General features: G+C 37.2%; 2 protein-coding genes across 4 annotated transcripts in view; both read right to left on the reverse strand.

Moving 5' to 3' along the window:
- LOC103132198 (biliverdin reductase A-like) overlaps positions 1–15,216 on the reverse strand; it is a 47,614-nt gene that overhangs the window by 30,083 nt on the left and 2,315 nt on the right. The gene's annotated exons all lie outside the window — the stretch shown is intronic.
- The window catches only part of LOC103132196 (biliverdin reductase A-like), a 15,738-nt gene continuing 2,424 nt past the window's right edge, over positions 1,903–15,216 (reverse strand). Inside the window, exons 1-6 of one of the 2 annotated variants that reach the window (XM_016667219.1) lie at positions 13,677–13,701; positions 13,455–13,574; positions 7,777–7,896; positions 3,896–3,993; positions 3,474–3,581; positions 1,903–2,774 (exon numbers count right to left, since the gene is read on the reverse strand). In XM_016667219.1, coding sequence (XP_016522705.1) covers positions 2,551–2,774; positions 3,474–3,581; positions 3,896–3,993; positions 7,777–7,896; positions 13,455–13,573 — 669 coding nt within the window. In that variant the 5' untranslated portion in view covers position 13,574; positions 13,677–13,701 and the 3' untranslated portion in view covers positions 1,903–2,550. Of the gene's footprint in view, positions 2,775–3,473; positions 3,582–3,895; positions 3,994–7,776; positions 7,897–13,454; positions 13,575–13,676; positions 13,702–15,216 lie in introns of those variants that run through there. The other variant, XM_007543960.2, reaches the window with a different exon arrangement.

The raw sequence follows: 15,216 nt of genomic DNA on the forward strand, positions 1-15,216 counted from the left end.
TGGGAGACCTGCAAATATTCCCTGTTTAAAATTACAACGAGTATTAATAGGATGTTTCAATATTGTAATATCCTAATTGTGGAGGCCAAGTTAATGTATAAAGTATTCAGTTACTGTTAAAATGTATTTGCTTAATTAGAAATGTACTAAGTGTTTTTGTTGAAATTTTAGGTAGAATTATTAATATTGCATGTAACTAATTTCATGATGTTTTACTGTGAATAAGTGTTACTAGAAGTATGTTTTATAGCTTAATTGGCCACCTGGCAATTTTATGCATATGAGGTGGGTCGTGTAGAACAAGGGAGACAGCAGATAGAAGGGAGGCGCTGCTAAGGGAGCGACTGAGCCGCACGGTTTTTCAACCGTAGTTTGGTTGTGGAGGCTAGTGAAGGACTTTATTGCTCTTATAAAGACTTACTCAAAAAACTGTGGAATAAATTTTTGTTTATATTTTTACATCGGAGTGCTGCGGACATTTTATTTTTTCCTCTTCAAACACACGAGTGCATCGGAACTTAACCTTGTGGCAACCCAAATATTCATGTAGTTACAATTCTATCCATGTTTTAATGTTGCAGAGCTCAGTCGGTTTGCAAATAGTTCAAAGTTTAAACTGGCATGTTGTACATATTTTATCTGGTCATTAATCATCAAATCAATTATCAAATGCTAATATTTTAAAACAGACCACAGATACATAAATGTAACATTTGTTTATTGAGATTATCAATGCTGTTAAATTTTATTCAATTGTTTAGGCATACATAAATTAAATGACTTTAAATTGTTTTACATTTAAACGCAAAATTTTAAGGAGCTGGCAAGTTTACTTTGTAAAACTTCAAAGAACAATACTCATAGTTAGATTGTTTTGTTACCATAGCAACAATTTGATGCTGTGAGTTTAATCTTTAAATTTACAAATACATATCAGTAAACTGCGATGATAACTTATTGCTTTTTAGGCTGGCCAATCAAACTACTCCCTTCTCCCATATTTTACTAAATCTAACACAGAAACTGTTAGAGGTGCTGCTATTTTTTAGCAACAAAAGGGGCCCCTAAGCCAAAGTCTGGTCCAGGCCTCATACAGCCTTGGACCGGCCCTGCATGATTAGGTAATCCTTTGCACTACGCAGAGATGCGCAACAAAAGGGAGATTTAATTCAATGCTGCTAATGTGGCTTTAGTAGCTCTTCCATTTCGTGTCTGTTGACTTTTTAATAAGCATCACAGAGACTATTCTGGTTGGTCGAGTTTATGGGACAAGTTTTCTCAGATATAATTGTTTGTTCACAAAGATAAATCATTCTCACCGCTCCACAACGCGCATCTCTGAATTCGCTACAAGTTATTCCTGCGGTTCACATTGAGCTGCGCAACCAAAGCTAACGCGGCGGGTTTAAAACTCTTACCTAGAGTTCTCCAGAGGATCATAATTCCTCACAGTAGGTTTATGTAAATATCCATACAGGTCACTCAGCCTGTGTCCAGTTTGAGTGAAAGGAGGCACGCGTGATCTCGCTGAGGCAAAGCACAGAGGCGCCAGCTGTGCGATTGGTCAGCGCGCTGTTGGCTTTTAAATGCATAAACTATTAACCTATTATAAACCTATCCTTTAGGAATAAATCTGCTCTACTAGTGAAATGCTAAGAGATAAAGAGACGCTTGCAGCCTAGCTTAAAAAAAAAATAAATAAAAAATGTTTTTTTTTTTTTATTTTATTTTATTTTCTGGGCAGGGCTACAAAGCATGGCAGGCCGCCAGGCTTATAATACACTGGGGGAAACCCTGACAAGCATAAAAATCAAAACATCTACAATAGTGACAGTAATATTAATGGTAAAATCATTATTTTACCATTAATATTACTGTCACTATTGTGACAGTAATAGTAATGGTATTACTATTGGCAGGCTAATTGGCAGGCAAAGTAGCCTGCCAATTCTTTGGTGGGTGGCGGTGAGGGACCTGAATAAAGGGTAGGGGGGTGCTGGGCCAAAAAAGGTTCAGAAACACTGATTTATATTGTTACATTACTTGAAATTTTCAGTAAAGTTAAAATTTCTGATAAAATCACAGGCCTATAAAAAGGCAGTCCTATATGGTAATAATTAAACACTTAAAGCAAAAATGTTTAACCAGGTTGTTACAAAAAGTCTAACTAGTTGATTTATTCTGTTAAAAAAAACATATTTCCTGTTGGGATCTGTGGAACTACTGCATACCTCACCACTAATGCTGCAAATGCTGAGGTCAGCACATGGTCTGCATAACTGATTCACCAACATAGAAAATGACCTTTTCTGTTGCTTTTAAACACACTGGACATTCTTTGGCCAGGGGAATTTTAGCCAGTAAGCTAAAACCCACCAAAAGCAACTTATTTTTGCCATGGAGTGGACATTTATAGTGCAATTTTAATATACAGTTGATATTGCAAGAAAATGAAGTGGAACTATAGAAGCAGTAGAACACTAGGCTTCTGCCAACCCAATTTACTCAAAACTGTCTTCTGATGTCCAAATTAGTCAGGAAACGTTATCATTATGTTAAAGGATCTGTTGTCAAAAATGCAGTAAGAAAAAAGATAATATCTAACTTGCTGTCAGACGTTAGCAGCTGTGCTGTCATCTTGCTGTAGCCTTGTTTGGCGTCTTCTTCAAAAGTTGCCGCTCTTACTGAAAGCTCCCCAAACAAATCAACCAGCCAGGAAAGGCGAGCAATTCCACTGAACGCAGGAAAACCAAATCCTGGCTTCAGTGCTCCACCTGAGACAGAGCAAGACCTACTTCAAAAATCAATGAATGGTATTGTTATAAAAAAATAAAAAATACAAAATACAGTTAGATCAATTCCAAAAGCTCACAAAGGCTTTTTTCTTTTGCCTTTCCAATTTGCATTTTATAGTTGTTAAGGTTTCAATTTAAACATGATCTTTAATCACCTGTACATACATGTTGTAAATACTGTTGTATTTTTGAAATGCAAAAAAAAACAAATAAAAAAAAAAAAAACTAGTCGTTTACATTTTTACTCAACACAACCAGAATTTAAAGCAGGAAGGGAAGCAAGGGATCAAGCTTTGAATCTATCAGTCTAAATCCAGTGTGAGGTTTAGAGAAAGGACGACGTCCTCGTAGTTGATGTATGGTGAGCATGCAAACAGGGACAGCTCCTTTATGTAAAGTTAAAAAATATCTGTGCCACCCTTCATGACATTTCTTCCTTTCCTCAAAATACAGTATTTAAGTTTTTCTAGTTTATTATATTTTTTTTATTTTATCTTCATTAATTCTCAAGGAAGCAAATTTTAAAAAGACATACACACACACACACACACACACACACACACATATATATATATATATATATGCCAATGTCAATAACTGAGAAAAAGAGATAAGTATTCTTGTGCTTTATAATGTTTCTGACAAGTCTGAAGTGCACATAAAGCTCTTGCTTTTTACCAGCAAAGTGAAGAGAACCTTCCAACAGGGTTTTCCCTTCTACTTCTTTCTTCAGCTGTTTGTAATCTTCTGTCAGCAGCTCAATGTGCTCCTCGTGTAGAACCACCCCTGCAGACAAACAGAAAAACTTCTCAACCTGTTCACTTTCCCGGGCGGGAGGTAAACAGGTTCACTTCCCGTTTACTTCCAGTCCAGAAGTGTACGGGAAGTGAACAGTAGTTTGGTCTGTACTGTTCTGGGAATATTTTTGTATTTTACGAAAATCAGAAGTTGCTATTTCTTTTCTTCTGTGGGCCAAAAACAAATGGTGTTAATACTATTTCAAAAACAATGTTTGCAGATTATCTACTGCACTTTGGGTAGAGGTGATACATTTCAAAACCTTTAACAAACAGGTTAATTATAAAAGTAATGGAGTTCACCTTTTTTCTGGGCTAAGTCCCACAGTTGAGCAGCAGCCTGGTAAGACAGGGCCATGGGATACTCCACACAGACGTGCTTCCCTGCTTCCAGAAACATCCTGGACAGAAGAGTGAGTTAACCCTTGTGTTGTCTTGCAGGTCCAAAGCAACCCGCAAGACAACACAAGCCAATTTGAAATTTTATGACTTTTCCTAAATTGATCCCATCATTAGAAAAAATTATACTTTTTAGGCCCGAGCAGCAAAGCGCTGTCGAAGGCCTATTGTTATCGGAGGATTTCTTATTCTTGTTTTTATTATTAAAGCTCCAACTCTGGCTCTCTTGACCTAATCAAGATGATCTTGTGTGAGATGACTGATAACAAGTTGGTCTCACTTGCTTTAAAGCACAAAGAGTTTTCAGTAGAGGGCGTGGCCATGGCAGCACAGCGAAGTCAGAGGTCACGCCGCCACCATACATTTGGCTCTAGATTCCACATGTTTCAGCCCAGCTGCACCAAACTCACTGAGATTGATCTGGGATCGCGCGCGCCTCCTTTCACTCAAACTGGACACAGGCTGAGTGACCTGTATGGATATTTACATCAACCTACTGTAAAGAATTATGATCCTCTGGAAAACTCTAGGTAAGAGTTTAAAACCCACTGCGTTAGCTCTGGTTGCCCATCTCTATGTGAATAACTTGTAGTGAATTCAGAGGCGCGTTGTGGAGCGGTGAGAATGATTTATCTTCGTGAACGAACAATTATATGCGGCGTTTACATCTCAACACGCTGCCTAGCATGTGGCTCAGTGTCTGTCTTCCCTGTTAAATTTATGTCTGTGGTCCCGGTTGGCCGGAGCGTTTGTGGATAAGTAGCACTGCTAAAATCATCATGCAGGTTCAGCCCGGTGAGGAGCTTTAACGCTCTCCTCGGAGTCGCGCTTAACGCTGATTTTATATTATTTTATTATTATTTTTAGTATTATTTTTCCGGTTACACGATGCATCAAACCATATCAAATGCGTTGTCTACTTAGAGTTAATGCGCGCGGCCACATGGAGATCTGAGAAACTCGTGACCGTCAGGCACGGTCGAGTCCTATAAACTCGACCAACCAGAATAGTTTCTGTGACGATTAAAAACTCAACAGACACGAAATGGAACAACTACTAAAGCCAAGTCTCCCGTTTGTTGCGCATCTCTGCGCAGTGCAGCGGATTTACTCATTGTGCAGGACCGGTCCAAGGCTGAATGAGGCCTTGCAGACTTTGACCTCTAGGTGCTAAAATCATCAGCACCTCTAACAGCTTCTGTGTTAGATTTAGTGAAATATGGGAGAAAGGAGTAGTTTAATTGGCCAATTAAAAAAAGCAATAAAAAGCAATAAGTTACAATCGCAGTTTACTAATTTGTATTTGTAAATTCAAAGATTAAACTCAGCATCAGATTGTTGCTATGGTAACAAAACAATCTAACTATGAATATTGTTCTTTGAAGTTTTACAAAGTAAACTTGCCAGCTCCTTAAAATCTTGTATTTAAATGTTAAACAATTTAAAATCATTTAATTAATGTATGCTGAAATTGAATCAAGTTTAACAGCATTGATAATCTCAATAAACAAGTGTTACATTTATGTATCTGTGGTCCGTTTTAAAATATTAGAGTTTATGCGGCCCCTGAAGCTCTTGGGGTCCTGACGGAGCTGCTGACTTAATTTGGATTAAACAGAAGTGCAAATTTGTTTTTAGACTAGTTGCAGGTTTAAATATCATTTTACTGGTGATGTTTTCCTGTAACATATAATTACACAGTAATTATATGCTACAGGAAATATTTTATTACTTAAATACTTTAATATTTTCTGTCAACTTAACATCTTTTAATACAAAAACACGGTAGACCATCAGTGGACCGACTCGACGTCTAAACCACCGGGATTAGCAAGTTTTCTGGGGGAAACCCTGGAATATTTTTAAAAATCCAAACACTAATATTAGCAAAAACATTTTAAAATAGCCAAAAGGGCTGGATTTTAGCAAGTTCATGCTTTAGTGACTCCTTTGGATGTTTATTATTTATTTTATTACTGTTATTTTTAAATTATGATGTTCAATAAACTCTGAAATATAAAAATATTGGCCAACTATCTTTTAATGGCCCTGTCATTCCCCTCATTTGCCTGGGGATGCATTTACATTCACTGACACTTTACACCAGTGGTCCCCAACCTTATCACCACGGACCAATCAAAGCTTGACAATTTTATTGCGGCCCAGCGAGGGGCAGAGGGAGGGTGTGTCTGAACCGTCAGACAAGGCTTCTGCATGTTGGTGTGCCAGCTAAAACCCAGTTCACACGGCACCATATTCAATTTTAGACAATTGGAACGTTCCAAGTTCTAAGATTGTCACTTACTTTTCAGCTTTCATTAACCTGACATATGTTATAACGATAAGGAAGTTCATTCAGTCAGCGCTTAACGCTGACACCAGTCACATGCATTGTAGGTAGATTGTATTTGTAATTAGTAAAACACAACATTATTTTGTACTAAAGCCTGGTTCACACGGCAAGATATTAAAATTAGTTAATCTTTTGGGTTATCCATTATTTTGTGGCCATTGTTCGCTATGTAAACATCAAAACAGTAAATACATAATTATATAATTAAGCAGTGAAGCTAAATGAAACGACAAAACAGAAAATCTAAACACAGTAAGAAAAAAAATGTTAACTACGAAGAAACATAATTCACCTCCATATCATACAGTAAATAGAGCAGCTGCTCCCTCTGTCTTTTATCCATCACCTTTTTTTGTTTCGCTTTTTATCGCTTAAAATGAGTCCACAAACTATCACTGTTGTTTCTACATCATCATCCATATTTGTTTATTCTAAATTCACGTGTGGTATGTTGGGGGTTTTACGGGATTTTCTTCTGGAATCGGGATATTCATCAGTGAAATCAGTTCGTGTGTGGTGTGTTGCTCCTGCCGTGTGATTGGACACAAGAACTGATCAAACCTGTTGTACTTTTATCAGCTCAAATGAACTCACAGAGGTTTGGGACAATTCTTAAATCGTGCCGTGTGAACCAGACTTAAAACTCACAAGCTCTACTCCTCTCCTCTGGTCTCGACCAATGGCCCAACGCTCTCCGACTCTAGTCGCTATGGTAACATTTACACCTTCAAAATAAGATACAGAAGCGCCACAAAAACAAACATTTTATTTTCATGAAAATTTTAACTCACGATAAGGGCAAATTAATGGGAGCCCTGCGCTTGCTCCTCTGCAACGAAACAATGACACCCAAAGTGTTGATATGCACAGGGTGCTTGGTCTCTACGTGACAAAGCAGTTTGAAGGCCTCATTGCCTCATTAGCGAGCCGGTCGCCGCATATCAGACAGAGCGGGCTTGGAATGTGGAAATCACCTACCGGTCCGGGATAAATCCATTCTCTTGTCTCCTCTCTGGGCCTTTCCCCCTTCGCAAAGAAACTTTCCAAAGACATCTGTTTCTTACTCATTTTGCTGCTTGTGGCCTCAGTGTTGGCGCACAAGACATAACTGAGAGAATACCGTTAAAGGATTTTCAAAATAAAAGATTCTTCAGACTCAGATAACGCATAAAACGGAAATATTTAATTATTCCTTGTGCAGTCCAGTACCGTTCCGCGGCCCGGGGGTTGGGGACGACTGCTTTACACAATTGATTTTACTAGTTCATCAAATTAAACGGATAGTTTTTATTTTCTATAAAATATCTATAAATTATTGTCTTGTGTGTTCTTCCTCTTTTCTGCCAGAATCTCTGAGCCAGGATGTGACATTGATGGCAAAAGAATTAGTTAAAGACAATTTTGCATGTGTAAATACCAGATTTTAGGTTACCTGACAAAGTCTTCATGAGAGTCATTCTCAGTACAGATGAATGCAGCATGGATGTCCTCTCTGCTCACAGCCTCCTCTGCTGAGATCTGTTTCACATCCTGGTGAGCATCGAGTTTTCTTCTGTTGATTAAACGGACAATATGAGCTAAAACATGCATTTTATTTCCTACGTCAGCTCAATGTGCTCTTGCACATATAACATAAATGTTTACACAAACTTTTTGTCTTCCTGCAGTCACTTTTCATGCCAACGTGAGTTCTAATGACTCACATCCAAGTGTCTCACTCCACTTTCCTCCATGAATTAGTCAGACTAGCCAGCAGCCACCCTCTATTTTGTAACGTGAACTTGACTCTGAACCAGGTAAAATTTTGTGACTTGTGCGAGTCCAGGGGCAATTATAGCAATATCGTCACACTTAAAAAAATTAAGTAGTAAAAGATCAGAGGAATTGCATAAAAAAATTGGAGGATCTAGAACAAAAACTCAAACAAAAGTGTACACCAGATATACTGGAAAATTTAAAAAGAATTAGAAATGACAAATGATATGGCAACACAGGAAACTATGGAAAAACCTCATGTTTCTTAAGCAAAGACACTATGAAGGCGGATCAAAATCTATGAGGGTACTAGCATGGAAACTAAAAAAGAAAACAGCAGAAAATACAATCCATAGAATCAGAAATCCCAAATCAAAATTGTTAAAGAACAAATTGAATGATATCCAGGAAGCATTTTAAATATTTTACAAATCCTTATATTCAAAAATCTCTGGAGGAACTACAGAACAAATTGATGAATAGTTGAACTCACTAGAACTACCTTGTATGAACAAAGAACAGAACAGAAAAATGACATCAGACATTACAGAAAAAGAACTAAAAACACAATAAGTAGATTAAAACCATGAAAATGGCCTGGGTCAGATGGTTACACAGCAGAATTTCATAAGGAATTTCAGAAAGAGTTGATTCCAATCCTTCTCCCTTCACTAAATTGGATTCTGAAAAAAAGCTCAAACACCACCGAGCTGGAAGGAGGCAATAATCTCAGTAATACATAAAGAAGGCCAAGATAAACTTGATTGTGGATCATACCGACTGATATCTGTTTTAAATATTGATTATCGACTCTTTATTTCCATAATGGCCAGAATTTCTCTCTTCCCTAATACATAACGATCAAACTGGTTTCATACGACAACGTCAAACACAGGACAATATAAGAAGGACACTTCATGTTACAAAAGAGTAAACTGAAAGCCATTGTTATCAATATAGAGTGGAAAAAGCATTCAATTCAGTTGACTGGAATTTTCTCTTCAGGGTTTTACATAAATTTGGACTACATAATACAATAATAAATACAATATAGGTGTTACATAATAATCCCACAGGGAGAATTAAAGTTAATGGACATTTATCAGACAGAATTACTTTAGAAAGAGGGTCAAGACAAAGGGGTGTGTGGTCACCGTTACTTTTTGCATTATATTTAGAACCACTAGCCCAATCGATAAGACAAAATAAGGATATTAAAGGAATAATTATTAAAGGGATAGAACATAAATTGGCTTGTTATAAAAATTTAATAGATCTCAAAAACAATTCAACCCTACATATCAAAGCAAGATGGGAAAGAGAAGGCAATTTAACAATAACAGGGGAGGAATGGGCAATAATGTGGAGATGCCAATGGACATATAATAAATATTTGCAATGGCAAGAATTTGGCTGGAAAAATCTGGTAAGATTCTTTATCACACCTGCTCAGAAATGCCACTATGATGGAAATCCTCCTGCATGTTGGAGAAAATGTAGAAATCAAAACGCAAACCATTATCATGTCTTCTGGGACTGCCCAATTATAAAAGATAACTGGAAAGAGATAAATAATGCCTTACAAGATATTTTCAAGCAGAATATTCCTTTCGAGATCAATCTTATGTATTTTGGCATAATTCCTCAAGAAGCTTCCAAAAGAAACGAATATCTGATGATTATTTTATTAACAGCAAGTAAGAAAAACATTACAAGAAAATGGTTATCACAAGACAAACCAACTGTAGACGACTGGATCGACATTACATTTAACATGTATAAAATGGAAAAAATAACAGCCTCTCTCAATCACAGAACTGAACAATTTTGTCAGTGGTGGCAGATTTGGGTAGACTATGTAAAACTTAAAAGATCTGTTTTCATTTTTAGAGATCAAACTTGATGAAATCTCAACAATCCTATGATAGCCATACTTCATAATTATTTTATACTATGTTTTTTGTTGGTGTATTCTTTTTTGTGATTTGCTTTTTACACTTCTAACTTAATTTTTTCTTTTCTTTTGTTTCTTCTTTCACTCCTTGCTTTATAGTCTTTCTCAGGGAAGTGAAGTTGCATTTTTGTTTTGACTGTTATAATGCAATGGTCTACTTGTCCACCTTATTTCAAATGTTGAAGTTAGTTTTGTGACGTAGAGGCCTAAGGTCATGTAAATGATACTTCCTTGAGAATCAATAAAGATAAAATAAAATTAAAAAAAAGACAATGTGAGGAAGAAGTGGGAAATATCTTAAAAGAGAGACGGATTCACTGCAGCACAGATTAATCTCACATCAGATTTTGGACTCAATCTCAGCTGCTGAATCTCTCTGAAGCTGGAACTCGTCGGCTGGAAAACAGCCAACAGATAATATATATTAGGCTGTACATGTTTATATGCACATAAACATGTATCTGATATATATTATTCATCATTAATCATCATTTATTTGTGTCATCATTAATCATTATTTATTTGTGTCATTATTTGTGTTTGTATATTTATATAAATATGTATTGACATTACTAAATCATTTATTAAATAAATTATGAACGGCTGTGTGCTTTGTAAAATGCTCATCATACATCAATATCAGAATATTCTATTCCTAATGTATCTTTTTTCCCACTAAGAATATTTAAATATGCTGAACTATGTATCACTACAATTAAAAATACTTTAAAAATACAATTGTTTATAAATGTAGCTTTAATAGCTGTTTTAATAATGTTTCCAGTAACAAAAATGTGTATTATGATCGATTAAATGCGCTGATACGTCATTGTGCCTGCCAAACATATAACGCTGAGTGGAGAGGTCGACCACTCCAAGATGGGTGCCCTAAATACAGCTAGGTCCAGAAAAAGAGAGATTAACTTGTCATCTCTTCAAATAGGGTGTGGATGAAGCTACCATTGAAGAGGCTATTGGAGTGCACCACCATTGGCGTTTTTCATCTGAAAGACAGTGCTTCAGCAGATGAAGACATCGGGGTTGGGTGTGCTCTGGTGGTGCAGGAGTTAAGCACAACCCATGTATGGAGGCGTTAGTCCTCGACGCGGCCATCTCAGGTTTGATTCCCGGCCTGGTGACCTTTGCCACATGTCTTTCCCCATTTCTCATTACCAACTTTCCTGTCAATTAACTATCAAATAAAGGCCACTAGAGCCAATAAAACCTTTTTAAAAAAAAGACATCAGGGTTGTTCTTGAAGGCGTCAGAGTGGTGTCCAATATGAATAGTGTGCCAACAGCTGTTGTAATGCTTTTTGGACTGATATATGGACTGAACCTAGCCAACCCTGACCTTCACAACACTTTTGAGGTGTTACAGAAGATAGTAATGGAACTGGATGGAGGTAAACTGTCCAACAAGGCATTATCCCTTAAAAACCGCCTCTGTGAGTGAGTAAATTGACATTTTTTAATTTTTTATTTAGTAATGTTCAGTGTTTGTGTTTTTTATTGTTGTATTCCTCATTGCAGGACACAAATTTATTTGTTATTTTTAATGAGGAACTGCAGAAATATGCTCAAGGTCAACTTTTAAGTTGCAGTACGTAATATTTATAAGCAATAGGTTTTTTACATATTTCTTTAAACTGTCATTATGATATTACATAGTAAACAGTAAAACATGAGACAGATAATCTAAAAAAAATAAGCCATCATACTGACTTGACATAGTAGTAATTTGAACAAATATGTAAAAGAAATTTTCTATAAAAGTTACATTCGGCAGCATGGGCATGTTACATGTTTAATAAAGTTGATAGAAATCTGTCATAAACTTGACATAACATCTGTCATGAACATGACGGAGTCTTTATGAATGTCTATGACTGTTACAAAGTGTCATTTGGTAAATAATGACACTTTCAATGCAAAGTCACCAATAGCCAACTTTGCATTATTTTTGTTATGACACTTTAATACAAAGTTGGCACTTTTACTGCAACTTTTTTAGTAACTTTGCATTAAAAGTGTCATTATTTACCGAATAACACTTCATGATAACAGTCAGACATTCATAAAGACTCCTTCATGTTCATGGTAGATGTTATGTCAAGTTTATGAGTGTCATGCAAGTCTTGTGCACACCTGTCAAATAAAGTGTTACCCAGATTTCAACAAACTGTTTTTGAACATATATTAACATGACATTATTTTTTTTTTTTACATATTTGTTAAAACTATCAGTATGTCATAAGACGAGGCTCAATTGTTTTCACTGATTAACTGTCTCATGTTTTACTGTTTGCTATGTAATAACAGAGACACACTAAAAAAAAATATAAAAAAAAAAACATTTTTATATCGGCACCCCGCCTCCCGCCCCAGCATCTGGAGACAGGCAGTTAAGGGATGGGGCTTTAAATTTTATATAAAAAACTGAGTTTTTGTATGTTTAGGGGGCATGGCCAAGCGGCGAACTTGCAAACGAAACGCTGTAACTGTCACAGAAAAAGGTCAACTGCCACCAAACATGGTATGAGTGATCCTGATTGGATGCCTGACGATCCAATGTCGTCATAATCTGACATCATCTAAGCCCGTCTCCTCAGAACAGAAAGTTACTTTTTTACTTGAAAAGCTCCATCTCTGACCTCCTTGAGGTAATCAAAATGATCTTGTTTTGATGACAGATAAGTAGTTGGTCTCACTTGCTTTAAAGCACAAAGAGTTTTCGGTGGAGGGCATGGCCATGACAGTGTGGCAAAGTCACTGGTCACACCGTTACCATACTAAATTCTATATATTTCAGCCAAGCTGCACCAAACTCGCTGTGATCGATTCTTGTCCACCCCACAACAGGAATGCAGTCCAATATTTGGTGGGCGTGGCCTAATTCCTCCACAGGGCCCCCTAGAATATTTAATAAATCAGCCCCAAGCCATGCTTTGACCAACAATCATGAAATTCAGTACACAAGTCAGTTTCCCCCAGAAAACTTGCTAAGGCCGGTGGTTGGGATGCCAAGGCGGTCCACCGTGTTTTTGTATTAAAAGATGTAAAATTGACAGGAAATGTAAAAATATTACAGGGCAATTATATGTTATAGGAAGACATCTCCAGTGAAATACCATTTAAATCCACAACTTGTCATAAAAACAACAAACCAAAAAAATACAATTAAAATGAATATCAATTACTTGCATTTAATAACTGGATGTGCATATTGAGTTCTTATTACTTTGTGTTTTTCTAATTCTATCAGTTTTTTTCTTTGTCCATGATGCTGTTTCTATAGCATCATATTACACTCAATATTTGGTGGCATGATGGTGAGACGTCACCTGTCAGCATCATAATGTTATGCCTGGTTTATGGAATCTTACATCAGATATGTCTTACCTGGATACAAACCCTTGGACAATCAGCTTCTCTGCAGCACTGCCAGCTAGCGGGGTCAACATGTCTCTGATCCGTACCGCACCAGCTGTACCGACGCCAACCACCACCGCCCCTAGCATTCTGTTAGAGAGACACACTGATGATGAATCTGGATGGGAGTTTAGGGAGGGCACAACTTCTTGTAGTTTAATTCTATTTAATTTAAAAACTTTGTTGTTACACACTGTGTATTGCTGGGTTTCAGACACGTGATCCGGATGACACGCAAAATTCAGATGGAGGCCCGGAAGGGGATTTCTTTGATTCAAAACAAAGCAAAATTGATCACGAGTACGCTAATGCACTAAATAGGCTGGAACAACTGAGGCATCTCAAAAAAATATGCATATATTTAGGATACGATCTGTATTATCTCTGTAAAAAAAGACTCGTCTTATAATCTTGAGGATTTACCCAGTGTCGTGGCGATCCACATAACACTAACTACCTGGAGCTGCAGTCCTCATATTATACGATGAGCCAGAAGAAAGTTTTCCAAAAGCCTGGAGAATACAATCATTTAGTTTCAAGTTGGGTCAAGCATTAAGGATCAAAAAAAGCATTAAATGGCTGTCCACTTGTTTCTGCCAGGTGAGTATAGTGAGTTGTGCTATTTTAAGTGATTAGTCTATGGGTGTGCTGTGGTGGCGCAGGGATTAGGCACAGTCCACATATGGAGGCCTCAGTCCTCGAAGTGGCCGTCACAGGTTTGATTCCCCTGGCGACCTTTGCCGCATGTCTTCCCCTTCCTTCTCTCATTACCCACTTTCCTGTCAACCCTCTATCAAATAAAAACCACTAGAGCAGATAAAACCTTTAAAAAAAGTAATTAGTCTATGATAACCATGCTATCGCTAACAACAAACTAACCCATGTTATTTTATGGACTTGAATCTTCTGGTAAATAATTTATTTAGCTTCTGTAAACCCAAATATATCATGGAGTTGTATGTTAATGTTGAGTCACTGTAGGACGCTGCATTCAGATCCAATGTAGGTCAGCTATTAGCACCGATCTACAAAAAACCCCCATGTTCGTGTCTATTCGTGGCCAGACACGAAGCATGTGGGGGAATAGTAACAGCTCACTGTGACTGTATGGCTTGTGTAGGTTATATTTAATTTATTTTGCTTTTTTATTTTTATTTTTTTTAGCATGGAAGTCCCACTGAATAAGCATATTTTCTGTCGGTGACTCGGCACTGACCCAGCTGCTAACAACATTAGCACTCTGGGGACAACCAAGCTAGGGCATAAAAATAATATATCGTACCTTATATATGAATGCTTGTCTTTCTAAGTAACTGTCCAATAAAATATCTGAAAATACAGTTTAAACGATGCGATCGTTACCTGTTAGAAAGTGGCGCTGCAAACTCTGGCATTGTTAGTTTTCACACCTCCTGTTTTTAGTCAAAGATTGTTGATCCACTTTTCTCCTCTTTTTGCAGTAAGTTTTTTAACTCCCTTGTGACCAACTACCTTCGAAACACAAAAATAACGTTTATCTTTCTCTCTATTGAAAACAACCGTACATGACTCAAACTATGGACATTTTGATGCTGGATCAACAGAAATAAATGGGCTGGATTTACTTCCGGCCCTCCATGTGCGTTGGGTGACGTCGGTGGTATGTCATCTGAAACCCAGCAATAGCCGTTTACCGCTCACGTCACACCACTGCTTCTTCTCCACGGGTGTCAACCGTACGGCCCGCGGGCCG

The sequence above is a fragment of the Poecilia formosa genome, unplaced genomic scaffold (genome assembly GCF_000485575.1).
Source record: "Poecilia formosa unplaced genomic scaffold, Poecilia_formosa-5.1.2 Scaffold954, whole genome shotgun sequence".
NCBI lineage: Eukaryota > Metazoa > Chordata > Actinopteri > Cyprinodontiformes > Poeciliidae > Poecilia > Poecilia formosa.